This window comes from Cynocephalus volans, chromosome 12, assembly GCF_027409185.1.
Source record: "Cynocephalus volans isolate mCynVol1 chromosome 12, mCynVol1.pri, whole genome shotgun sequence".
Lineage (NCBI taxonomy): Eukaryota > Metazoa > Chordata > Mammalia > Dermoptera > Cynocephalidae > Cynocephalus > Cynocephalus volans.
The window spans coordinates 104467861-104495437 of record NC_084471.1 but is presented as its reverse complement, the minus strand read 5'-3'; the positions used below and the strand labels follow the sequence as shown (position 1 = coordinate 104495437).

The window sequence follows — 27577 nt, the reverse complement described above, 5'->3', positions numbered from 1 at the left end:
TACTTACTTCAGCTCTTCAAAGAAGATGAGATAACTTCAGAATGGCTACATTGGTCAAAACAATAGCAAACCGACAATCTGTCGGTGTTGGAGGTAACAGGGAAGAGCTTAAAGTAATCATGAAAAGGTATAGGATGGATGAGTGTGGAACACGGAGTATTAGGCGGCTCTCTATGCTTCTGTGTTGGGTTGCAGATGCCACAGGGACTCTCTCCTAAACACCCCTACCCTCTTTAAATCAGGTACAATAGACTTCTGTCTTTGGGAGAATCCCTTTACTCACTTTATTTCTATGGAGAATTTACTATTCTCTGTGGAAATTAAAACAAATGTCCCAAGCTGTTCTATCCACAAAAAGCCCAAATTGAAGAGTGATGTCATCTACCCACCTTCAGTTCCTCACCTGGTGTAACTGGTCTCATGATTCTCGCTATGTGGTCAGGAGATGCTCTGGAAAACAACCTGGGCTGAGGAACCAAAGGTCATCATAAAACTTAGTACCCATTATCTATGTTGCCTATATTTGGTTCCCCAAATATCATAAAATTAATATTTAATTATTCCTCTTTCTCGGTCTTACTAGAAAGAGAGCAGGAGCATTGTGCAGGGACAGGCGTAGACAAGATGACATGTGGAAGAAAGTCAGTCAGGGACAAAAATTGAGAAAATGGGAAGATTTTTACCCAAAATATTTTCAATAATGCCCCTACCATATGTATGATATCCATCGATATTTGTGTTTAGATTCCCCATTTTCATATTTACTCCCAACCTTCTCTGAGGAATCATCATTCAACTTTTCAAACTAAATCTTGTTTGTGTGTGAATTGAAAATTACATTCTGATGACACCATTTGAGAAACATGCATGTAGTAATAATTCTCTGTTGTGATATACAATATTGTATTCAAATCTGTGACTAGGAAATGGAAAAGTTGCTATTCTACAAAAGGCTTTATCAAGGTCACTATTCTCTAATTATTTATTTTATCTTATTACGTATAAAGTATAATCTTTTCTCTAGTTGTTCATCAGGGATAACCTCTTCTGAGATTTCTGGTAGACATAGCTCTTGGTGAGAATTTATCTTGCCCAGCTACCTTACATAAAAAAAAATAATAATAATAATTACAAACTCTTATTTACTCTGCCATGTATAGAACCTGTTATGGCTTAAGACATGGAATGTACTCTTCTCTCCCTACACAACAGGAAAAGCTTTTCATATACCTGGTGCTTATAAAATATTTGCTGAGTTCAAAAGATTGTTTTATTCCAAAACCTATATTTCATTGCATTTATTTTCTATATTAACAGTAAACCTTTAAAATCTTTGAGTTATTTTTTTTTCCTGTTCCTCTCCTACAGGATATGGGAACAGTACAGTCAGAAGATACCAGAAAATATATTTTGAAAGTATATTGGATCAATCAGTAATGGTGACTCTCTAAGCTCAGAATAGAGAAATAATCTGTCACTTACTAGTCACAAGACTCTCTAAATTAGTGCCAAAATTTTTCATTCCCTTTTGAAAGCAGCCTTTCCAGATAATACTGAAAAAAATGTGCTTCTTCTGCATTCCAGAGGGAATATGTTTCCATGTAATGATGTAAGATATTTCCATCCTAGAGGGTATTATTCCCTAAAGTTTCCTTTCTTTTGCTAGTCAAAAAAGTCTCATAGGTAGTAATAAATTTAACTTTTGGTTAGTCTATTCAGCCTATAAGAATACCTAGTTAACCCTACTTGCTAACCCTATTCAGTAACCAGATATGAACAAAAGTGTGGAGGTATTAGGAGCACCAGACACACCAAAGGTGTCAGAGAAAAAGAGGAAAAATACAAATGGATAGTGGGGAGAGTGACAGAAAACAGGAAGAAGGAAAAATAGTGATATTGGTTAAAAAAAGTGGAACACGAAGAAACAACTCTGTTTCCACACAGCTCCCTAAAATGCCACTCCCTGAATTAGGAAACAAGCTTTTCTAGCATGAGCAATTCACGTGTAGTATATTTGCAAGTACAGTCCAGGGAAGGCTGTGTGGCTTCTGAAACCCGAGGTTTGACTCTGTGGGCTACAGACAACCCCCATCAAAGAACCACAGATGTACAGCAAGTGGAGCAAGTGGTCTGAGGATTTATATGTATAACGAGCACTGAATGTCATATTGTTTCAAATTCATTTCCATTTGTTTCATTCATCCATGTTAGTAAAAAGACATTTATTAAGCAATACATTTTACTGAAATAATTTTACTTCACCAAATATTTTTTGATTTTTTTTATAAATCAATATCAAAATGTTTATATAATAGCTTCAGTGTTTACCACTTTCTAATAAGTTACGTCTTTTAATTCACATAAGTATCCCACGTGGTAGGTACTAATACTAACTTTTCATATAAGAGAAAACTAAAAATCACAGAAGTTAAGCACCTTGCCCAGGTTCCAGGCTCAGTAAGTTCAGTACTGAGAACTGTACTAATGACTGTCTTATTCTGTGTTTTCCTCTTTACATGCATTTTCCTTACACGAGCCTAAATTGAAAACCAGAGAGTACTAGAAAGTGATGAGGATGAAGGACACTTCTACTGGGTAAGTGTTGATATCTCAGGTAGAGTATCTTGAAATTAAGAGTAAGCAATGAGGACTGGTTGAAATTTAGGTAGCCATGAAATTTAGGTAGATATACAAATAAAAGTGTTCAGTACAGAGTTGAATTTCTTTAAGTATAAGTTTCAAGTCAGTAGGGCAGAACTCAATATGAAAATCATTATCTGTAAATGATAGTTCAGATCATAACATTGCATGAGGTCACCCAAAGAAAACAGGTGAGCCAACAACAAAATGTAGGGCTATGCCGACATTTAAAAGAATCCCTGAAGGATCTCAAGAAGTACGTCCAAAGATTCATGATAAAATCATGCAAGAGTAATGATTGGAGCACAAGAGAATAGACTTTCAAGAAGGAACTCGCTAGTTTTCTGCATAAGATCACATAGTACTAGTATATGAAACTCACACACATGCAAGTCCTAATTGAAAGATCAATGACCACAGAACTTTAAAACAGGAAAATTTTGCACAATGGCTAGAAACCAGAAAAGGGTTTTTATTCTGTACCTCAAATCCTGGCAGGTTCTGTAACTTGTAAGCACTTATTGAGAGCAGCAAACATGACTATCCTGTTCTTCAGTATATCTAGCATAGTATTTATAAACTGCAATTTATAGTGTGCAACTAATAATCAATCATTTAGTAAGTTAACGAATGAAGAAAGCTGAAAGCAAAAGTAACAATTTGTAATTACGTTTTCTGGAAAACTACCTCTGCAATGGTAAATGAAATAAGATACTTCAGATTCTCCCTGAACAACACTAAGACCACTAATTTAGAAGGCAGCAGATAGAAGAGAGGTCATGACTCAGGACACAACAAATACTTTTCTAGCATTTTCTTTCATGGGTGAAACTTACTAGCACAATCAACAGCACTGGGAGACATAAATGAGACATTGAAAATGTTAGATTGTCCCACAATAGAGTGTGATATTTTTCATGATGTAGGTGGTTCGTGGTGTCAATAAGGAGGATGAATTCAGCCTTTGGTGGACATTTGCCACACAATGTGGCATTTCAAAAGTTCATAGAAATACAGAATTAAAATATAATAGGAGTCTCTTCATGAACTTTTTGAAGTATCCTCATATCTAAACACATTGGCATCCAGAAATTTATCAATTTCCTCCAGGTTTTCAAATTTGTTGGCATATAGTTGTTTATAATAGTCATTCATGATTCTTTGCATTTCTGTGGTATCAGTTGTAATGTCTTCTCTTTCATTGCTGACTTTTTATATTTGGGTCTTCTGTCTTCTGCTTTTTAGTTAGCCTTGCTAATGGTTTGCCTATTTTGTCTATCTTCTCAAAAAACCCTTTTTGTTTTATTGATACTTTGTATCATTTTTGGCTCTTTATTTCATTTAGTTCTGCTCTGATCTTAATTATTTCTTTCCATCTACTAATTTTGGGATTGGTTTGCTCTTGCTTTTCTAGTTCTTTGATGTTCTCTTAGTTCGACTAATTCTCTTAGTACTGCTTTTACAGTGTCCCACATGTTTTGGTTGATATATCTTTATTTTCAACAGTTTCAAGAAATTTTTTGATTTCCTGTTTAATTTATTCTTGGTTCCATGGGTCATTCAGGAGCATGTTGTTTGATGTCTATGTGTGCATAGTTTTTCCATTATTAAAAAGACAGAGAATAACAAATGCTGGTGATGATGCAGAGAAAGGGGAACCCTCCTGCTCTGTTGGTGGGACTGTAAATTAGTGCAGCCACTATGGAAAACAGCATGGATGTTCTTCAAGCAACTACAGGCAGAACTGCCATATGATCCAGCAATTCCACTGCTGGGTATATATACAAAGGAATGGAAATCATCAAGTCGAAAGGATACCTGCACTCCTGTGTTTATTGCAGCTCTATTTACAACAGCCAAGAGCTGGAACCAACCTAAATGTCCATCAACAGACAACTGGATAAGGAAAATGTGGTATATATACTCAATGGAATACTACTCTGCTGTAAAAAAAGAATGAAATTTTGCCATTTGCAGAAACATGGATGAACTTAGAGGAAATTATGTTAAATGAAATAAGCCAGACACAGAAAGAGAAATTCCACATGTCCTTACTCATAATTGGGAAAAGAAAGGAAGGAAGGAAGGAAGGAAGGAAGGAAGGAAGGAAGGAAGAGAAACAAACCAAATAACACATTGAACTTTCTAAAAAACAAAAGAACAGAACTGTAGTTACTAGATGTGGGAAAAGGAGAGGGGGAGGAGCAGAATTAGCAAAAAATTAGTTAAGGGTGACAGAGATCAATTACGTGTATTAAACATCAGTATACTAATAATTCTGATTTGACCACCATGTTTTGTACACATGCATTCATATTCCACTGTGTACCTTACAAATATATATAATCAATTATGTTTCAATTAAAAAAATGGTTAGGAACATAAAAAAATAAATAAATAAACACTTTTGCAAATACGTTCTTCCTGCCTCATAAGGATGCTAATAGTGAGTTGTAAAAATTGTCTGATTAGACAGTGGGCCTGGTTGCTTATACCTAAAAGAAATCCATTTTCCTTCTTGAGTAACTGGACCCTGAGTTTCCTCTGAGAAACCAGGACTTGTCCATACTCAGAAAATGTGGCTTGAGGAGAGAAGTTTCCAAGGATGAGAATATGACTCCTGCTCAGTCCATCAGAAAACATTTGCCCAAGGCTGTAATGATGTGGTCAGGGATCTAGTACAAATGAGATGCAAAGCCAATACTTTTGTTTGGAATATTGAGAAAAGTCTTCTGATTTTTCCTCCTGGAGTTTCCTGAGAGGACAGACCTAAAACTCCTTTCTATAATCCTACCATGAGTGCAGAGAGCCTGATCAAAAATGAAGCCAGCACAAAAGAAAGCAGAGTCAACACACAGGCAGAAAAACCCACTTCCAGTAATGAAATCTCAGATGTAGAATTCTCCCATTTTTAAACTATTTTACCATCTTTTATTTTACTTATTTTATATTATTGTTTTTCTAGATTTTTTAAGTAGTATAATGAATACTTACAAACTTATATCTATCCCAAGAGCTAAAATATTACCAATAATTGAATTTAATTTTAATTCCTTTCCTATACTGCCTTCTGCTTCACACTAAACATTAACAATATTCTATCTTTAATGTATAATCATCTTGTTCCTTATAAATAAAATATCTTTATGGCAGATGTATTTTTTAGATTTACCTGGTTTTGATTTTTTTAAAATTTAGCATACTTTATGCAGACTAGTAGGAATACCTTTATTTTTCACTTAGTATCAATTTATTAAGTTTTATATCAGTTGTTGAACATAGTTGCAGATTCATTTTCACCGTTATGCCATATTCCATTGTGTGATCATTTCAAAACATGTTAGGTCACTATCCTGTCAATTAATATTTGACTACTATGAACAGTACAACAATCAACATTTTCATATGTCTCCTAAAAAGGCACTTGATAGGTTGCAGAATGTACCAATAGTTAGCTTTATAGGGTAATATAATACATTTCCTCAAGAGATCCAAGAAATTAAATCTAATTATGTTAAAAAAAGAAGAGGGCTAGAACATTTGTGAACAGACTTAATAACCTCCACACTATGAGGAAAAGATTAATTTGAAGAATTTTTTTTCTTGTTTTTTAATTGGATATGTGTGTAAATTGACACAAATAATCCACAAAACAATCTGGGCTTATATTTTTAATGTCACTTTTAAAATGTCAATTTTTAGTCACTAGATCTGTGTTGTATTTGGAATAAAATTCATTAAACAAAATAGTCTGAAGGTCTGTGAAAGAGTTTCTTTAAGGCATAAAGACTTCCCCTTATTTTTAAAATATAATTAAAATATTTAATCTAGAAAGTTAGATTTGAGGTATGTAATTATGCTTTTATTAATGAGAAGTATTAATATAAAAATATTTCCTTCTATACCTACATGCCTACTTAATTAAAGATGTCTTAAAGAGGTTAGCAGAAGTAATAATCAAAAATCTCAGAATATTTTATGATGTCTTGGAATTCTTTGTTTCCTAGGATGCAGTCTGGACTCAAAAGCTCAGCCAAGTAGAATAAGATCTCTTGTTTGGAAACGGATAAGATGTATAATCTTTATTCTGTTACTTATTTGTTATACATCTTAATAACTAGATAAACAACCAGTACACTTGAGTCTTAAATGGACCTCATACTTCCTAGTGGCAGACTCTGTCTGCAGAAGCATTTGCCTATACAAAATTTCTTAAAGTGAAGGACTCAGAAAGACTGCCTAATCAAAGATGGATTTACCTTCAACTTAGTTCACTATTGTAAAACCTGATTCAATTAATTAGTTTGTATATAGATATTTACATGCATTTGCCAAATGTTTCTCTAGGACGGAATATTTTAGGATCATGAGCTATCATGAGGTGATGTAGTCTTTAGCTCAGCCCTAATCACAGATTCCTTAGGACTGAAGCCCCTGCCTCTGGCTCATGAAGTGGGGAAAGAAAAAGTCCATTCCCTGAGGTATATGGCAAACTGTTGTCAACATCTATATCCAACACGGTCTCTTGATCTCCAAGGCTGATGCAGTTCTTTAATTATTCAGAAAGTTTGGAGCCAAAACCACTTCTGCACTAACAGACACTGTTGTTTATCAGCTCCCCAGTGTTTAATTCTTCTAGCGGCCAATGGTTTCTTGGCAAGAAGTTTCGGACCTGAATCTTACTACTGATCTTTTGGAAATAGTTCCTACTAACATGACCCAATTTCCCCAACATAGTAAAAGATTCTCTGAAGTCATTAAATCAGCCACCTTACATGCTGTGTCTGCCTCCAGTGACCGGACCACTCAAGAACTGTCACCAAGACCTCTTTCCTTTCTCCCTATCCTTGAGTTTATGCCAGCTCTGTGTTTGCAAAGAGCATCTTCCTGAGATCGCTGTTTTCCTCTCCCTGTCACGCACGGCACGGGCACAGCTCCATCCTTCACTCAGGACTTGTGTGTCCCTGGGAAGTTTCCATTGTTACTGTACACAGCACCTAAGGGTACATTTTTAATGTGTAGATGATTGTTTCTAGATTTGACTACCTTATAGAAGACTTTTAAATAGGGATGCTCAGAAGTCCAGCTTCAGCCTTGGTATTCAGCAATAATTATTAACTTAGACTTCATCAGTTGAAAGGTCAAAGAGATAAACGACTACAACAGCTTCATTTCTTACATCTCTGTCCTTCAGGGATATAGATGAACGGGTCACTATCACGTCCAATCTGCACAATGGCACTACAACAAATTAGTCATAAAAAAACAGATACATTGTTGAAATGTAAATATTTTTTCTCAAATATTGGTAAACATTCCACATAAAACATGGAGAGAATATCTCCTTATTTTTCTTTTTTAAATTTTTGTTTTCTTTTAGACATTAACCAGATTAGTATTCTTATAATATAAATAGATATAATACTAACCTTTTTTTTCAAAATGTGAACACAGACATGACAGCCACATCTGCAACCACAGTAGATCACTTCAGGAACAAGTGTGAATAGGATCACAGAGCAAAAGAAAATTGTGCAACTTTTTTCCCTTCACTTTTTTTTTTTAACATAACATCTCATTGCTAAACCATGGAATCCTCTTTTATCTTCTTGTGTCTAACTAATTAATAAAATTATCTTATAGGGTTATCATAGTTATGTAACACCTGTGCTTGTACTACCTGTGTGCAGAGATAGAGAATAAACTATACCAGAGGTGACAGGTATGGGGGACAGGAAATGGAAAGATGTAGGTCAAATCTGTAGATATGTAGGATGAACAAGTCTAGAGTTCCAATGTACAGCATAGAACTATAGTTAATAATATTGTGTTGTATTCAGAATTTTTGCTGAGAGTAGATTTTAGGTTGTTTTGTCTTCCCCCAAATATGGGGGGGGGGGGCTGCGTGAGATGATTGACATGTTAATTTTCTTGACTATAGTAACCACTTGACTATATGTACGTATATCAAAACATCATATTATACACCTTAATTATATATAATTAAATACGAAAATAAAGTACTCAAACAACAAATTGTCAACCTAGAATCAATATTAAACAAAAATATCTTTCAAAAACCAAAGTGAGGTAAATAAAGACTTTCAGTTATATAAAAGTAAAGGAACGTATCAGAATCAGACTGCACTACAAGAAATGTTAAGCAAATTCTTTGGTCACAAAAAATAATAAAAATAATTGGGGGAAATCTGTGTCTACTGAAAGTAATGAAGGCTACCAGAAGAGGTAAATGTATGTGTAAATACAAATAATGATTTCTACGTCAGCAAAAGTCAACATTGACTTATTTTCCCTTTTTGTAAAATATACATTTTTATTACAAAATAAGAGAACTTTCATCTTAATATTTACCCATCCATACACCGAATACTGAAACCCACATTTAAATGTCCAGTTGATATAACCATATCCCCCTCATAAATACCAAGTTAAGCATGCTGGCCAGTAAAAAACAGCTCCAAAACAAGATAAAAACTGAGTTTATCGCAAATCTTAGAGTCTCATGAAATTAGAATTTTATAGGGCTGGCCAGTTAGTTCAGTTGATTAGCTTATAACACCAAGGTCTCCGGTTCAGATTCCCATACCAGCAGGCTGCCAAAAAGAAAAGAAAAGAAAGAAAAGGACATTTTATCAAAAATGTCCTTACTTTAAGGAAAAAAAAAAAAAAAAAAAACAACAGTAGATTTTAAGGAGTAGCTTTATACTCTAATAATTCTGCTTTGACAGAGAGCTATGAGTTTCGGTCACTGCCCTGTCCTCTGAAATTAGAAATCATTCTTAAGAGAATAGAAGTTGAAAGGCCAGCCCTGAGGTCCTGAATTGTGACGTGCTCTAGGTGAAAAATGAAACTGTAAGAAAAGTGACTCTGACGATCTGTTCCATGAAATTTGATTGGAACCACAATTACAAAACTGGTACAGTCAAGTGGAATAATCTTGCTAATTGTAGGAAGATCTAGGCACAAACATTTCGGATAGTCAGGAATACACGATGCTCAAGACCGCTCCTGGGGCAGCAGCAGCTGCTCTGGCTTCTGGATGGTGTCCGGATCTAAGATGTTTTGAAATCTATTTGGAAAGAGTGAAAAACAGATCAGTTACAGAACTCTTCACTGAAGCTTAACACTGTTCAGACTGTCAGAGAAAAATAAAGGGACAAAGACTCTAAACCTAAAGGGAAAAGGAAAAACTTATTACTAAAAGAGTTCACAGCATTTTATTTAAGTGGGTGATTTGTCACCCACGCATAAAAAAGAAGGAAAGAAAGAAAGACCACAGTAGTGCGATGGTCCTGCAGAGGGAGGGAACATTTCTAAGGCTACAAAGTAGAGTGGGGGGAGGAGTTTGGGGATAATTGGGTGGGGGACACGGGGTACAAAAGTAATGTCTGGTAATGGGTATGCTGCCAGTATAAATCTGGCCCTCACATCATGGGCACGAGGGGTGACAATTAGCTTTGTATTTCATGAATATTCATAATTTTTTAAAAAGTAGTGAATAGAATAATAGTTACCAGAGGCTGGGGTGGGGTGGGGTTTGGGGGGAGATAGCGGGTAAACTAATGGAGACAAAACTGCTATCTACCTTAAGTGAATCATTGTGCAAGATATGCATGTACTGAAACAACACTGCATCGCACAAAAATAAATACAAATACAAAAGAATTTAATAAAATAAAAAATAAAAATAAATTTTAAAAAACTACTCCAATTCTATGACAAATGTTTAGATAAAGATCAATTCTCAAGACCATTTAGCTTCCTAAACAGTTACAGAAACAAACGATACACTCTAATTCCTATCCAGATTAGGACAACCTGGTTGACAATAATTTCTGTAGTTATATCATCCTTTGATTAATTTGGCCCTTATGCACTTTGGCCACAAGGTGGCGCTCAAGTCAAATACTGTGCCAGGTCTGAGCCTTTCAAACTTAACTTTGAGCTAGAAGTTTGTGCTGAGATGTTTATATCTCCAGAAAATGTTATTAGACTGTGTGTGTTTTTAATCAAGATGTGCTTCATTCTGTGACAGTTACTTTGTGACAAAAACAACTGGTCCCACATTATATTCATGACCTAGATCTCAAGTGAGCTCTTGAAGTTGCTAGAGCAACACACTGTTGGTCTGCAGTTATCATTGTCCTGAAAGACTATTACACACCTTTTCTTCTACCTTTAAAACCCCTATATCTCTTTTATTTTCCCCAGACTCAACGGATGATTTTACTTTCTACTTCTCATAGAACCATAAATCAATCAAAATGAAAAATCTACACGCTCAGATCACTGTATCTGCCCACCCTCCAGCACATGTGCCCACATAGTCAGCCTTCCTGCTTATTACCGCAGAATTTTGCTCCCTATAAACTATCTATGCTACTCTCTAAAGCCAGCACCTCCACGTGTGAACCAGATCCCAATTCCCTTTCTCTGCGTAAGAGCAATGATCTGATAATCCTCCTTTCTCTCTTTTGCTCTCAACAGCATTATTCCCATCATCATGAAAACATCTCATTACTTCCCTCATCTTACAAATTCCCTTTCAATAACCCTGTTTCTGTGCTGGCTATTGTTCCATTCATTTCTCCCTCTTTAAAGTACAGTATGTTGGAAGAGTTTTTCACTTACTGTCCCTAATTTCTTTCCTCTCGATTCATCTTAAACGAATGGGAGGCAGGTTTCCTCACCTCTCCACCTCAACAAACTTTTCTTGTCACTATTTCAAATCACTTCCATCTTGTTGAATCTAGTCTTCAGTTCTCATGCAACGTTTTACTGCATCTATTCACAGTATTAGAAACACTTGATCATTACTTGTTGATACACTTTATTCTCTGGGTTTCCAGTTATCTTGTTTCTTGGTTTTCCTCTCACTTCAAAGGCCACTCTTTCTATTCTCCTGTGTGAGTCTGCCTTTTCTCCCTAAACTCTTGAGGTTGTGGTGCCCCAGGTCTCAGTTCTAGGAGCCCTTCTTTTCCTCTGCTTTTCCGATGCTGCGAAATGCATCCAATCCTACAGTTTTCAATGTTACCTAAAGGCTGAATGCTCACAAACCCACATTTGCATCCAAGATCATCCTCCAAACTCCAGACACATATATCTAGCTGCCTGTTCAAACCTCCACTTGTTGTCTAATAAACATCTCAAACTCAGAACATCAAAATAATGAACTCCTGAGTCCACAGCCCCTCACAACCATACCTGCCTCCATCTTCCTCTTACAGGCTCCTTCTCGGTTGACAATAATTCCATCTGATCAACTTCTAAACCAAAACCCTTTAAGCCACCCTTTACTGCTCTTTCTCATACCTCACGTCCAATCTGACATGAAATTCTACTTGTTCTACTTTCACAGTGTTCTTCATTAACACCACCCTTGTTTGAGTCATGTGTAGCTCTCATCTAGGTCACTCACTCCCTCGCTTTTCCCGTTTCTTCATTTACTCCCTTCTTTCACCCAGGTGAATCCTAACACAGCAGCCAGTGATCTCATCAGAGGCAAGTCAAGCCTTGTTTCTCCTGTGATCAAAACCTTCCAGTGTCATTTCATGTCACTCTCATCAAAAATCAAGTTTACCACTCTCTCTATGACTTCATCTCTTCCAGCTCTCTGGGATCCTGCCTCTTTGGCCAGTTTGCTGTTCTTTCAATCCAGCAGACACACTGCCTTATGTGAATATCCACATTTTGCTCCCTCACACCCTTCAAGTATTTGTTCAAATGTGATGGCCTCCAAGAAGACTACCCTGACCATCTATTTAAAATCGTAAACTGCCCTCCCAACCTGCTGATCCTCCTTGCGATGCTCCACTTTTCATTTTTTGACACTATGCATAAATACTGTTTCTAACAAAGCATGCTGCACACCTGTGTGTTGGTTTATTATTTATTTTCTATCTCCCTCCCTAAAATCTAAGCTCACAAGGGCAAAAGTCTTTAGTGTTTCTGTTCACTGTTTTATCTCAAGCACCTGGAATATCTAGCACATAGTATTTACTTAATACTAGTGAAAAGAATGAATGTATTTCTAAAATGTTTAGGCCCAAAGTATGAAAAAACTTGTCATACGCAGATCATTGGTCATTCATGGTAAAATAAATTAAACTAAAATTAAATAAATCTAGACTAGGTTGCAGCAAGTCACCAAACATTTATGGAACTTTCCAAAATATTTTTGTGACATCTCATATGTAAAATACCATCAGCCATATGAGTACTATTGAATATTTTTAAATGTTGGCAGCTAGTATATTTGTAAAATTGTTCATTAGATAAAATGATCACTGTATTAGTACATAGTTATAAAAATGGCTTCAAATACAGTGTCAGAACTGAAGATGAAGACTCATGCAGTCACTAAGAAATTCCCATGAGGGGATGGCCAACTAGAAGAGACATTTCTTTGCTCATCTTTCCCACAAAGACAGAGAACACATCAAATGCACAGCTATGCTTGGAAGAGAAAAATGTGAGGAGGCAGCTGGAACACATCAAGGGAGTAGAGGAGATATTGTTGAGTGCAGAAACTCAGGATAGTCACAAAGAGAAGGAAAAAAATTCCCCACCAATTCCACCCTGTCACCCATTCGGAGTGGTGGGATTCAGAAGGAGTTTCTGACCAGGGAAGGTGAACAGACCAGTGACCCAGCCCACAGGGGAGCCTGTACTGCCTGTGTGACCATGCATTTGGTGTGGGGAACTGCTGCAGACACCCGGGGCTTGTTGGACTAGGGAGAGATACATGCGGAGCTGTTCCCACCCACTGGGTTTCAGACTGTTGAGGTGAGCTTGGAACCTGGATCATCAGCCCTTGGCTTCAGCCCTGTGCCCTTTGAATGGATGGTCCAGTCCAGCAAGGGTGCCACCGTTAAGACAGAGGGGATTGATATGTGCATTTTTAGACCCAGAAAGCAGTTTATTGAGGACTGGTGTCTACCACTGATGACCCCTACTACATTGGTGGGACATCATACAATATTACTGCTATGAAAAGAGGAAGGAGAATCTACAGACCTCTATCAGGGGCTTCTCTGCAGCCACGTGCCTGGTGCTAGGATCTCCTCCTGACAAAAGTGACAGAATTGACCCAGGGAGGAACACAAGGTAAACTTCCTCCATCCCCAGGCCCCAGGTTTCTGCAGTAGTCAAAAACCTGAGATCGACCCCAATGCCCAAGATTATTTTGCTCTGGCCCTTCAGCAGTTTCACTCCCCTGTGGCTGCATCATTGTGTTGGGTTGCCCAAACCCATGTCCAGATAGCATCTTGTGCCCTGGGAACAGACGGAACAGTGCAGGGAGGGTACAATGCTCAGGATGGAGGGAGTCGGTGCACACACTTCACAGTATACGAATTCTGCCCCATCGGGGTGTCTAGCCATGGCTGGCAGCCCCACCTTCTTTGGTGAGGTGCCCTTGAAATTCATGCAGCCACCAATACGTAGTGGGGGAGTGAGTTTCTCCCAGGCATGGACACAAGCCTGCAACACCAGTGAGCTTGCCCAGCACTGCCTGCCTTGCCAAGGGGGCTTCAGAGGGATCTGGCATCTTTCTTGGGGGCACAGGAGCCCAGCACAGCCCCAAGGACCTCGTGCAAGGTAGCCCACTCCAACTGAGGAGATCCAGAGTGTCCTATTAATGCTCTTAGACTCACAGGGCTCTGCCCACAACTACAAAAACCTAACCCAAAGTAGCCACTCTAGCTGAACCACTATATAGGGCACCAGCATCCCTCTTGTGGGCAAAACTGCTAACAGTCCAGAGGACCCCACTTCAAGAGCAGAACTAAATGCAACAGAGACCAAAAAAAGGCACAAAATACTTATGAAACAAAAAATTGATTTTTCAAGAAGATAAACAAAATAAACAAACCACTAGCTAGACTAAGTAAAAAATAAGAACAACACAAATCAGAATTGGAAAAGGAGACATTACAACCTATACCACAGAAATACAAAGAATCATGAGACATTCTTATGAACAACAATATGCAAAAAAATTTTTAAAAACTTCAGGAAAGAATAAATTTCTGGACACATGAAAAACTACCAGGACTGAACAAAGAAGAAACAGAAAACCTGAACAGAACAATAGTGAGTAATGGAAATAAAGTAGTGATCAGCAGTCTACCAAGAAAGGAAAGCCTAAGACCAGATGACTTCATTGCTGAATTCTACCAAACCTTCAAAGGGAAATTAATACCACTTATTTTCAAGCTATTCCAGAAAAGAGAAACACAGCCTATTTTCCAAAACTCATTCTATGAGGCCTGTATCATAGAGAAAACTACAGGCAAATATCCTTGATGTACATAAATTGAAAATTCTTCAACAAAATATTTTGCAATGGAATACAATAGAACATCAAAAAGATTACACATCATAATCAAGTGGGATTCATCCCAGAAATGCAGGAATGGTACAACATATGCAAATCGATAAATGTGATACACTACATCAACAAAATCAATAACAGAAATCATATTATTGTGACAATAGATGCAGAAAAAGCATTTAACAAAAATTCAACATCCCTTCATTATAAAGACTATCAGGAAATTAGTTATAGAAAGAAAGTGTCTCACTACAACAAAAGCCATAAGTGGCAAATCCGTTGACAATATCATCCTGAATGGGTTAAAGCTGAAAACTTTTTGCTTGAGAACACTAATAAAACAAGGATGCTCAGTCTCATCGCACCTGTTTAACACAGTAGTGGAAGAACTGGCCAGAGCAATCAGGCAAGAGAAAAAAAATAAATGGCATCCAAATTGGAAAAGACAAAGTCCAACTGTCCCTGTTCACATATGACACAATCCTACATATAAAAATACCAAAAAACACTACTAAAAAACCTCTTAGAGCTGATAAATAAATTCAGTAAAGTTGCAGGATACAATATCAATGTACAAATTTAGTAGTGTTTTCTTACTCAAACAGCAATCTAGCAGAAAAGGAAATCAAGAAAGCAAAGTCCTTTACAATATTTATCAAAGAATAAAACAAAATACCTAGAAATATTTCTAACCAAGGTGAAAGATCTCTACAATGAGACACACAAATCACTGCTGAAAGAAATTAAAGAAAACAGAAGAAGATGGAAAGATGTTCCATGTTCATGGATTGAAATAATTAATATTGTGAAAATGCCCATATTACGCAAAGTGATCTACAGAGTCAATGCAATCCCCACCAAAATACCAATGACGTTCTTCAAAGAAATAGAAAAAACACTCTAACATTCATATGGAACAAAAAAGAACCCAAATAGCCAAAGAAATCCTGAGCATAAAAAGTAAAGCTGGAGGCATTGCACTACCTGGCTTCAAATTATACTACAAAGCTATGGTAACCAAAACAGCATGGTACTGGCATAAAACAGACACACAACCCAATGGAACAGAATAAAGTGCCCAGAAATCAACTCATGTACTTACAGCCAATTGACCTTTGACAAAGCTGCCAAGACCATACATTGGGAAAAGGATGGATACTTCAACGAATAGTGGTGGGAAAATTGGATATCCATGTGTAGAAGAATGAAACTAAACCTGTACCTCTTGCCATATACCAATACCAACTCAAACTGGATTAAAGATTTAAATATAGACCTGAAACTATAAACCTACTAAAAGATAACATAGGGGAAATATTTCAGGATGTAAGACTGGACAAAGACTTTATGAATATGACCCCAAAAGCACAGGCAAGATAAAAGACAAAAAAATAAAATAAAATAAACAATTGGGATTATATCAAATTAAAAATTTTTGTCACAGAAAAGAAAACAATCAAAGGAGTGAAAAGACAACCTACATGATGGTATAAAATATTTGCAAACTACATGTCTGATAAGAGATTAATATAAATTTGCTATAATCAGATCATTGGACATTCATGGTAAAATAAATTAAACTAAAATTAAAGAAATCTAGATTAGATTTTAACAAGTCACCAAAACATTTTCAAAACTTTTCAAAATCTTTTTATACCATCTCATAAGTAAAATACTATAAACCATATGAATATTCTTGAATATTTTTAAATGTCAGTTATTTAGTACATTTGCAAAAGTACTCATTAGATAAAATGATCACTGTATTAGTGACTTTTTAGAAAAATGACTTAGGGTACAGTGTAAGAACTAAGGATGAAAACTAATCCAGTTACCAAGAAATTCCCATTCTGGTGTTTTGTTTTGTTTTACCACTTTAACAAGCCTTTCAAGACATCCCAGTATACATATATACTCTGTGTGTGTGTGTGTGTGTGTGTGTGTGTGTGTGTGTGTGTGTAATTATTTCCTTTGAAAAGCCATAATTTATATTTTATATGTCCATTTAGCCCTTTACATAGTTTATCTTGAGCTCCATATATTGTACCCACAATACCTATTGAGGGTATTGTAATGTTAAATCTCACATTTCCCACACTCTTTACCTATTGGTCCCTGGATATAAATTAGGTTCTTCCTATGAATAAAATAAAAATTCTACAGAGAATGTCTAAAGCAGAAAGAATCTATTAACTCAAATGCAAGTTCTTTGAAAATATAAAGTCAGAGGAGATAAAAAATTCTGAAAAAAGGAATGAAGAAAGCCTACATAATTTATGAGGCAGCATCAAGAGAGCTAATATATTAATTACAGTGTTATTCAAAGAAGAAGAGAGACAAAGGGGAAGAAAGCTTATTTAAATAATAATAGCAGAAAACTTTCCAAATATAAAAAAATCAATAAATATCCAGTTACAGGAAAGTCTAAGGCTTCCAATCAGATTTAATTCTCATAAGATGATACAAACATATATTCAAACCATCAAAAATAAAAACAAAGAGAGCATTTTAAAAGCAGCAATTTTTAAAAAGAAGAAAATAAGGGATTTTTAATAAGACTAGCAGCAGATTTCTCAATGGAAACCTTAACATTCCAGAAAAGAGTGGAATAATATATTCAAAGTGCTGAAAGAAAACTGCCAACCAAGACTATGTCACCTGGCAAAGTTTTTCTTCACAAATTACTTTGACAAAAACTTTCCCATATTTATCAAAGCTAAGAAAGTTTATTACTACTAAACTTTTTCAACCTGAATGAAAAGGACACTAATTAGTAACATAAAAAAATGTGAAAGTATAAAACTCACCGGTGAAAGTAAGCAGCACACAAGCACATTCAGAATACTCTAGTATTGTAATGGTGGCATTACTGATCCCATGTTTAGTTGCCCATCATCAAACAGAAACAAACAACCTGGGAGTCAAGTGGTGAAAAGGGAAGGGAGTTTTCGTTGGGACCAGTACACCTGAAGGAAGTGGTAAGCTAATGCATCTCAAAGGCTCAGATTCACCAATGGGTTTTTAAGGAGGAGGATGGGGAATGAAATGTGGAGATATTTAGTAGGGAATTAGCTCCTTTGCAAGGTCTTTGGGTGGCTGCTTCTTCATTTCATAGCTGCGCCTGCAATTCCTGGTTGGTGCCCAAGTTCAGCTTCCAGACATCTCATTTTGATCACTTCTCACAACTCTGCAAGCCTCAAAGAAGAACTGTTAGATGTGCAAGGTACTGATTGACTTCAACAGCCTTGTTTTCCTACTTATCAAGTAAGATAAGTAAGTTAGGGGATAAAAAGAGAGAGAAGAGAAAATAAACTGTATGTTTTAAAATTTCTCTAAAGCCCAGGCAGTTTTAGTTCCCAAGATGGCTTCAGTCTTGCTCAGTCCAACAGTGGTATATACATAATTTATATCTTTAGTATGAAAGTAAAAAGACAAAACTATTAAAAATTATAAGAGCTATAGTAATATATGAAGGGATGTACAATAGAAAATATGTAAGTTGGGTCATCAAAAACATAACAATTGAGAATGTGGAGTATAAGTGCATAATATTTTTTAACGCAATTGAAATTAAGTTGTTATCAGCTTAAAATAGCCTGTTATAAATACAAGATGTTCTATATGAAAATAAGCCTCAGTTTAACCACAAAGCCAAAACTTACAGTTGATACACAAAATATAAAAAGCAAGAAATCAAAACACGCCACTACAGAAAATTCCTTAATCACAATGGAAGACAGTAAGACAGAAGAGGCAAAGAATCTCTAAAACAACCAGGAAGCAATTAAAAAATAGCAGTAGTAAAGTAAAACATAGGCTGATTAATAAATGTGATATACCACATTGACAGAATATAGGACCAAAAGGAGGTAATTATTTCAATAGTTACAGAAAAAAACATTTCACAAAATTCAACATCCTTTTATAAGAATAACTCAATAAATCAGGTATAGAAGGGTTTTATCTCAACACAAATAAAGCCCGTAAATGACAAACCCACAGCTAACAGTACTCTCAATGGTGAAATATTAAAAACTGTCTCTAAGATCATAAACAAAACAAGGATGTCTGTTCTCCCGATGCCTGTTCAACACAGTACTGGAAGATCAAGCACAGCAACCAGTCAAGGAAAAGAAATACAAGGCATCCGAATTAGAAAAGAAGAACATCGTCTCTGTATGCACATGACATGATCTCACAGAGAACACACCCTAAAGACTTTAACAAAAAACTGTAGAACTGTTCAACAAACTCAGTAAAGTTGCAGGAAACAAAATCAACATGCAAAAGAAGGTAGTGTTAGTGTATGATCACAACAACCTATCCAAAAAAGAAATCAAGAAAAAATGTCATTTACAACAGCTACCAAAAATAATTAAATAGATAAAAATATCTAGAAATAAATTTGACCAAGAGTAATCTCTTAGTTGCCTTATTCTTATTGTGCTGAATTTGCTACAATTGCCCAGTTACAGTTACCACTGAGTGAGTGTGCAAGTGCTAAGACATATTCCATTGAATTCTCTGTGTTCTGGATATAGTCATCTCTGTCCCAATTTATAGTAGCAACCGTAGCTACTCACAATAATTATAATCAAGTACTCCAGCCAGAGCAGTAATTCTTTTTTGGTTCACTTGTATAAGGCACAAAAAAATAGCAGTATCTATTATGTCCCTGGCAGGCAGGATCTCTTCTTCAGAAACCAGGACCTCCATCCTGGTAAAACTGAAGGCTCTGAAAGTAGGTTCCTGGGAGTGTTAATAGTAGGTAACACTCTACTTCACCCCTTGGATCTCACAATGATGTATGTCAGGCAAAAGGGGAACCCACATCATACATTAGGCATTGGTTTAGAGTTAAGTGCACGTACAGCATCCTGAGATCAGCTTCTACCACCTTGCAGGGTTGACTTCTAGCTAGTCTCTTATTTGAGCTCTTAGCAGGCCTTTCCTATCTTCTATTGGTTGGCTGCTGAAGGGTGACAGATTACATGGTAAAATCAATGAATTCTGAAATCATGGGAACATTATTATATCAAATTTGCCCTCAAATAGGTACCATGTCCTTTATATTTATGTTAGTATTTATGGGATATTAATGGTTTAATGGGTTGTCATGTGTGTAGATGGGTGGCTCTATAAGGAGGGTAAGTGATCACATTACCATGATCTCCTGTCATTCACAACCATGTGATACTCAGCATCACATGGGACTCTAGACAGAGTCCCCATGAAGAAGTCCTTCACGAAACGAGACCTGGACCTTGGACTCCTCAGGCACAAAACTGTAAGGTATAAATTCATTCTTATTAAATACCCAGTTTCAGATATTCTATTATGAGCAACAGAAAATGGACTGATACAGGGCCGACCCCAGGGCTCAGTCGGGAGAATGCGGCGCTGGGAGCGCCAAGGCCGCGGGTTTGGATCCTATATAGGGATGGCCGGTGTGCTCACTGGCTGAGCGCAGTGCAGGAGACACCAAGCCGAGGGTTGTGATCCCTTTACCAGTCACAAAAAAAAAAAGAAAAAAGAAAATGGAGTGATACAGACGGTCAGCTGTTCTTTTCAGGTTCATGCCACTGTGTTGTGATGCCCTGTCTGTAAACCAGACCAGAATCCTTTCTTGTTGTCAGTTGATCATAGAGTACTCCCTATGAGGCCATAGGTGTGAGTTGAGGGAGAGGCACTGATTAAACAAAGGTGGGTGATAGGAGAGTCAAAACCATCCATTTGTTCATGAATTACCCTTGCCTTTTGACTTGGTTGGGCCTACTTTACACCAGTACAGGCTGGTGCACCCACCAGAACTGAAGACTTGCTGAATCCTATTCTATCCAGTTTATAATTGGTAGTTCAGGCTGCAAAGTCTCTTGGTATCCCTAGTCAGTCACTCAGTATCTTTTGCACTGGCTATGTAAAGGTAAATTGAGTTTATCCATCTGTTTATGAGGATCGAGAAATATGCATTCACCTAGCACCAAAATTTCTGTGATGATACCAAATGTAAAATGAAGTCATGTGATGCTTAGCAATGGGGACACATTCTGAAAAATGTGTCACTAAGCCATTTACCATTGTCCGAACATGCATAGCGTATATATATGTAAACCTAGATTGTATAGCCTACTACACAACAAAGCTATATGTTATCGCTGTTTATTTGCTCTTTCATTGCCCAAAATGTTATTCAGCACGTGACTATACTTAGGTTAGGGAGCTGTGATTGAGACCCCACCACCATCCACCATAATGCATTTTGTTGTAGCAGGGACCAGGCAAGTTAGTTAAAGAGACATATAACAGAGACTATTGCCTCTGCCTTATACTTCTTTGGTGGGGGCACTAGTCAGCCATATCTTCAAGGAAAAAGTACCACTTCTGATTCACTAACATTTCTGGGGTTAAAGAATGCTTCTAGAGCTTCCGTTTGTTTCTTCCTAGCTTATATCCTCTATTCCACAGAACAAGAAACAGTAAGAATTATGCCACCTTCTAAGCACATTCAGAGACTTGGAAACTAATCTGAGTTACTGAAATTAAACCGAATTAGGTCTATGAACCCCTTTAAGGAGACTGTAGTATGTGCTTGGGCCATATCTCTATTGTCTGGCCTCCATATTCTCTGACTCAAACCGGAGGGAACCAAAATAACTCTGTGGGTCCCTGGGTGTCACTGTCAGCTCTGACACCATATGTAACAATTTATAAAAAGTGTCAGTATTTCCTTTTCTTTATTACACAATTTATACTGGCATAACAGGTTCTCTGGGGGAAGAAGAGAGGGATATTTATATACTTTCACTGGAATGGCACTTCCTCAAGGAGAACTAAAACACCATTCAGTCATTTAGCTTCAGGTCTGACAATTCCGGACCTGGGTCAGGCACCACAATTTTCTATCGTAGTGATTAGCATTACAGTTCTCAACAGATATAATTATCATTAATATTATCATCATTTTTGTTATTATTACTAAACAAGTCCTGCAGTCTCTTAGTTGGCTGTTTATCCGTCTTTCCCCTGGAAACACCATGATCTTTCTGCATTGTCATAGTGTCCTACAGGAAAAGGCCCCTCATTTTCCTTTGATCTTGCTGTAATTACTATAATTATATCCACCTTGCATCTAACAGTTATTACCTTCTGCTGCCCACTCTTCTAGAATCTTATCCTTCCCATTCATAGGAGGGAGCAAAGTTATAGGAAAGCATCATCATTTATAAACCCCACATTCTTTGTTAAATCTTAATATTTTCAAAATTTATACTACAAATCAACTGTACTCCTTATTTCTAGTCCACATAAATATCTCCAGCTTAGTTTGAGCTGTCTATGCTATAATCACAATAAGCCTATATAATAAACAACAGTATAATTGTTATAATCCAAGAGAATACTTAGTGCTCCCCAAAATTTAGAGGGTATCAAGTTAGAAGCAAAGAGTATATTTTACAGAAAGAATAATTACATGACTACAACCCCAACAGTGAGAGCTTTTCTAAGATCAAGGGATTTTTCAGAAGAGTGAGTTTTTCCTCCATGATTCATCACTGTTCTAGAAGGACCTAGGTAAACACATGGTAAGATTTCAGAGTGTAACCCAAATAATAGGGAAAGAGTTTCCCTACATTACACAAGGATACTTCAAAGAGTTTATAGAAAAATTAATGTTATCTTTTAATTCTATTTTTCATGAATTTTGAAGAACCCTAATAATGTACTGTTCCTTAAAAAATGATGTTTCTACAATTTTTTGAAGCTGATACTTTCTGCTGAATCAGGAAGATCAACTAAGTTGATAATAAGACATGATGAGACCAAAGTGTCTAATAAAGAAAACATTTGGAAGAGACAACAACAGCAGGTGTAAATATGTTATGAGTATATACATGGGTAATTATTAGCAGACAATTCCAGAAGTCAAACGGAGAAGGGCAAAAAAAAAAAAAAAAAAAAAAAGCAACAGACTTTAACCATAAGTGATGCTAAGCAGTCAAGAGAGGCAGAGACACAGCAGTGAACAGCATGGAAGGCACTGGGCCTTACACACCTGTTTGTACCATGTGCTGTCTCTTCCTCCTCACAAAAATTACCCCCTATTAACTGTTATATGTGTTCACATTGTCTCTTTTCCTGAAGAAACTAACCCTTGTCCAAGGATGAAGTTACTTTCATTTATTTATTTATTTATTTTATTGAAACATAGTTGAATGTGTATATCTGTGGGACACATCATTGAATATCAATACCTGTGTGCAATATGTGATGTTCAAATCAGAATAATCAGTATATTCAACATTATACAATGCAATCAATTCTCGTGGATGATTTCTTCTAGGTCAATCTAAAGTATGAAGGATTTTATTTGTTTATTTATTTTTCTTCTCAACATACCATAGGGTTTTTTTTAACTTCTCAATGGACATTATAATCGATTTTCATGACCCTTTACCCATTCCTCTTCCCCTCTCCCTCTTACCCTCTCCCCCACTACATCATATCTATTCACTTGTCATAAAAAGTTCAAGGAATTGTTGTGATTATTGTGCCTTTGAAGAAGGATTTTAAACTTCCATTCATCTTCTGTCATCTGAGATCAATTTCTTGTTCCATAACCTCTTCATGGCATTCTTCACTTCTGCATTCCTCAGCGTATAAATCAGAGGGTTGAGCAAAGGTGTCCCAAGTGTATAAAACACAGCTATCATCTTATCAATGAGAAAGGTGGTTGCAGGACGTGTGTATATAAATATGGATGGACCAAAGAACAAGATGACCACGATGATGTGGGAGATGCAGGTGGACAGGGCTTTTCTCTTCCCTTCAGCACTGTGGTTCCTCAGGGAATGCAAGATGACAATATAGGAGACCATCAGCATGACAAAACTCACTGTGCAGATGGCACCACTATTGGAAACTAGGAGTAGATTGATCACATAGGTGTCTGAACAAGCAAGTTTCAACAAGGGCTGCAAGTCACAGAAATAGTGATCAATTACATTGGGGCCACAGAAAGGCAAACTCAAGGCAAGAAAAATCTGAGCTGAAGAATGCACACAGGACCCCATCCAAGCCATGGCCACCAATACAGCACAGACGCGGCGGCTGATGATGGTTGTGTAGTGTAGGGGCTTACAGATGGCCACATAGCGGTCAACAGCCATGAGTATAAGGATGAAGATCTCCAGGCAGCCAAAGAAATGGGATGAAAAGAGTTGGATCATGCATTCTGTGAAAGAAATAGTGGTCTTTCTCAAAAGGGCATCTACAATCATTCTAGGGGCTGTGGAAGTACAAAAGCAGGTGTCAGATAAGGATAAGTAGAAAAGGAAGAAGTACATGGGACTCTGAAGTGCCCGACTGGTCTTGATGGTTACAATAATCAGCAAGTTACCAAACAACGTCCCCAAGTAGAAAAGCAAGAAAGTGGCAAACACTATTTTCTTCCAAACAGGATCCTGTGTTAACCCAAGCAGAATAAACTCAGTCACATTATTATTCAGATGCATGATTTCATGAATGAGGAGGAGTGAGTGTGAAGTGGTTTATCTGCAAAAAAAAGGAATTAATTTATGATGTGCTATGTGATCGTATGAAATTTTTTTAAGTAAAAATATTCCTCATCAGGGACATTCTGTCTATGGTTATTAATAAGTCACTTAAACACTTGCTCCTCAATTTTAATGACCACTTCATAGGATTATTGCAAGTCTCAAGTATGCTTATGAATGTGATACTTTCCTATAGCATTCTTCAAATACAAGGCCTTGTTAATTTTGGTATGATTCTGATTAATTTTGCCAATTCAATGAATGTAAAATTAGGAGATACGGATATATTGTAATATTACCTTCGTTTTTTATATATAATTATATATGTTATATATAAATATTGGTGCCCATGTTTTACATATTGTATCATTAAACATTTGGGATATATTTCACTACCCTTGGAGTTTCATGGTGTAAATATAAAGTCATACACCATTGCCTCCACCATGTACAGAATGTCTTATTTATACATTTTTTATGGATTAAATATCCGTTACACATTTTTATATAAATATGTATTATATACAAATACCTGATATGCTTCACTTCTCTGTGACAAATTCTCCCAGATATTCCAAGAGGAAAAGAAAGAAAAAGAAACTTATAGCCTCTGAATAATCTACTGCTACCTATGAAGTGCTTTGTGAATGGAAATACTTGATATATACTAATGAAGAAAAATGAATGTTCTTGATAGTCGGTAACATCTCCAATATTTCCATTACTAATTTTCTTCCTCTGATTTATTAAAAGCACTCTTAGAACACTCAGAGTCTCCAAGGTTACATTTAAATGAAATGGGGTAGGGTAATATTACCCAAATGTTCATGTTTTCATGACTGAAGTTTTTAGCTTAAGCATTTTGTAACTTGGTGGTTTGGAGGCATATCATCAGGCAGTTGGCATAGGATCAGATTATGGTTGCAATCCTGGTAGAGTTTTTTTAAAAATTTATTTATTAAGAATATTCATGAGATACAGAGCTAATTGTCACACACCCCCATGCCCATGATGTGAGGGCTAGATTCATACTGGGGGCATACCCATTAACAGATATTACTTTTGTAGAGTTTTTATTATGCAGGTATCTGAAAACCTCACATTCTCAGGACAGAGCAGAGAGTCAGAAGAGCAGAAAGATGTTGTTTTAGGAAAAAGGGATAGTAGATACTCAGTAATCGACTACTTTATTCAATCTGATTTCTCTTCTGGCAAAACCAGAAATCATCAATTATTCAACTCTAAAATATCACTTCTTTCAATGAAGACTTTTTTTTTTTTTAATGTGAAAAGAAATAGTATCACAGGGCTTCACTTTCAACAACAAAATATTTTCTCTAGATCTTTTTTGTCAAGATGACAATGGAAGGGACATATATGCAAGAAAAAATATAAAGTAATGCATAATTTATTTAAAAGTAATCTGTAAAACATACTTAGCCCATTGTTTTCCTCCCCAATCCATCCATACTTTCAATACATTGTGTTATAGAATGTAATAGACAAAATTGACATGAAATTCCCTTATATATATTTCTTCCTCTTTTTTAGTAAATTTTCTTCTCTTCAACAGATTTGAAATATGCATTATCTTACACCATATTAAAAAATACTCTTGAAAAGGTCTAAGGATGTTACTCACTTCTAATTGCCAAGAATTTTTAAAAATTATCTTTAGACTCTGATTTTCAGCAGTGATCTAACAATATAAGGAAACTGAGTTGGTATCCTAATTATCACAACAAGCTTATTCTTTCCTTTATTTATTTGCAAGAGTGATCCATCATGAAATATTTCTGCTTGAAATGTGGATTTCAAAGCTTTAGAGCTATGATCATGTAAAAGTCATTTTTACCACCATAAATTTGACCACTCCCATGACCGTATGGCTTTTGGTCTGCATATGGGAATCCATTCAGATTATCCACATTTAGGGCAAGCATATTTACTTAATACATTTGGACATATTTTTTACGACAAATTTAGCATCAGAAATACATATGATTTAATTAACTTGGTAATAATTGTAGGTTCTCATCAAAAATTTAATCAATAGTTTGACCAATAGTCATTAATTTTCTTCCTTCCTGGAAATCCTTTCACTTTTGAGCTACTGAAACAATTTTGAGAATTCAGGACACAACTGTGGGGAAACCTCCTCTAAGATGTTTTCAGTGATTTCCCTGTGAGCAGAAAATTATCTCCACTCCTTTCTAAGGGCTTTCCTTACATCATTTCTTGTACTATTATATATAATTGCTTCAATGAAGTTATGCACGTGCTACTTTTACCTTCCTTCCTGGAATAAGAATATCGGAATTCTGTGTTTACTCAGGATATTATTTTCCACTGTAAAAAACCCAATGACTAGTACAATGTACATTTATTGTTTTTAAATTGAACATTCTCTCATCTCAAAATGTAATAATATAGATATCTGTTAATTTGAGTAATATTTTGATTGCAGGACACGTTTATATGGCTAATTTCTGGGGCTCTGTATTATGTATGGTAGAGTGAAAAATATGCTTTTCCTTTAAAAATCCTCACCACTTCTATTTAACATAGTACTGGAGGTACTAGCCAGAGCAATCAGGCAAGAGAAAGAAATAAAGGGAATCCAGACTGGAAAGGATGAAGTCAAACTGTCCCTATTTGCAGATGACAAGATAGTATATATAGAAAAACCTAAATATTCAATCAAAAAAACTCCTAGAGCTGGTTAATAATTTCAGTAATGTTGCAGGATAAAAAATAAATGCTACAATATCAGTTGCACTTGTATACTCAAATAATGAACTAACAGAAAGAGTAAGAAAGAAAGTAAGCCCATTTACAATAGTCATGAAAAAAATAAAATATCTAGGGAACAATTTAACCAAGAAGGTGAAAGATCTGTACAATGAGAAATACAAACCACTTCTGAAAGAAATTAAAGAGGACACAAAAAGATGGAAAGACATTCGATGCTCTGGGATTGGAAGAATTAACATTGTGAAAATGTCTATAGTACACAAAGTGATCTACA

At 36.1% G+C, this 27577-nt stretch overlaps 1 protein-coding gene across 1 annotated transcript; it reads right to left on the bottom strand.

The window, feature by feature from the left end:
* Positions 1-23574: 23574 nt before the first annotated feature.
* LOC134361086 (olfactory receptor 4C16-like) lies at positions 23575-24507 on the bottom strand. The gene has a single exon (XM_063076015.1). It carries the CDS (start codon positions 24505-24507, stop codon positions 23575-23577), a length of 933 nt encoding a protein of 310 aa, XP_062932085.1.
* Positions 24508-27577: the final 3070 nt, after the last annotated feature.

Excerpts from the sequence above, each read along its gene's own strand:
- LOC134361086 (XM_063076015.1), bottom strand. The coding sequence starts at position 24,507 with ATGCATCTGAATAATAATGTGACTGAGTTTATTCTGCTTGGGTTAACA.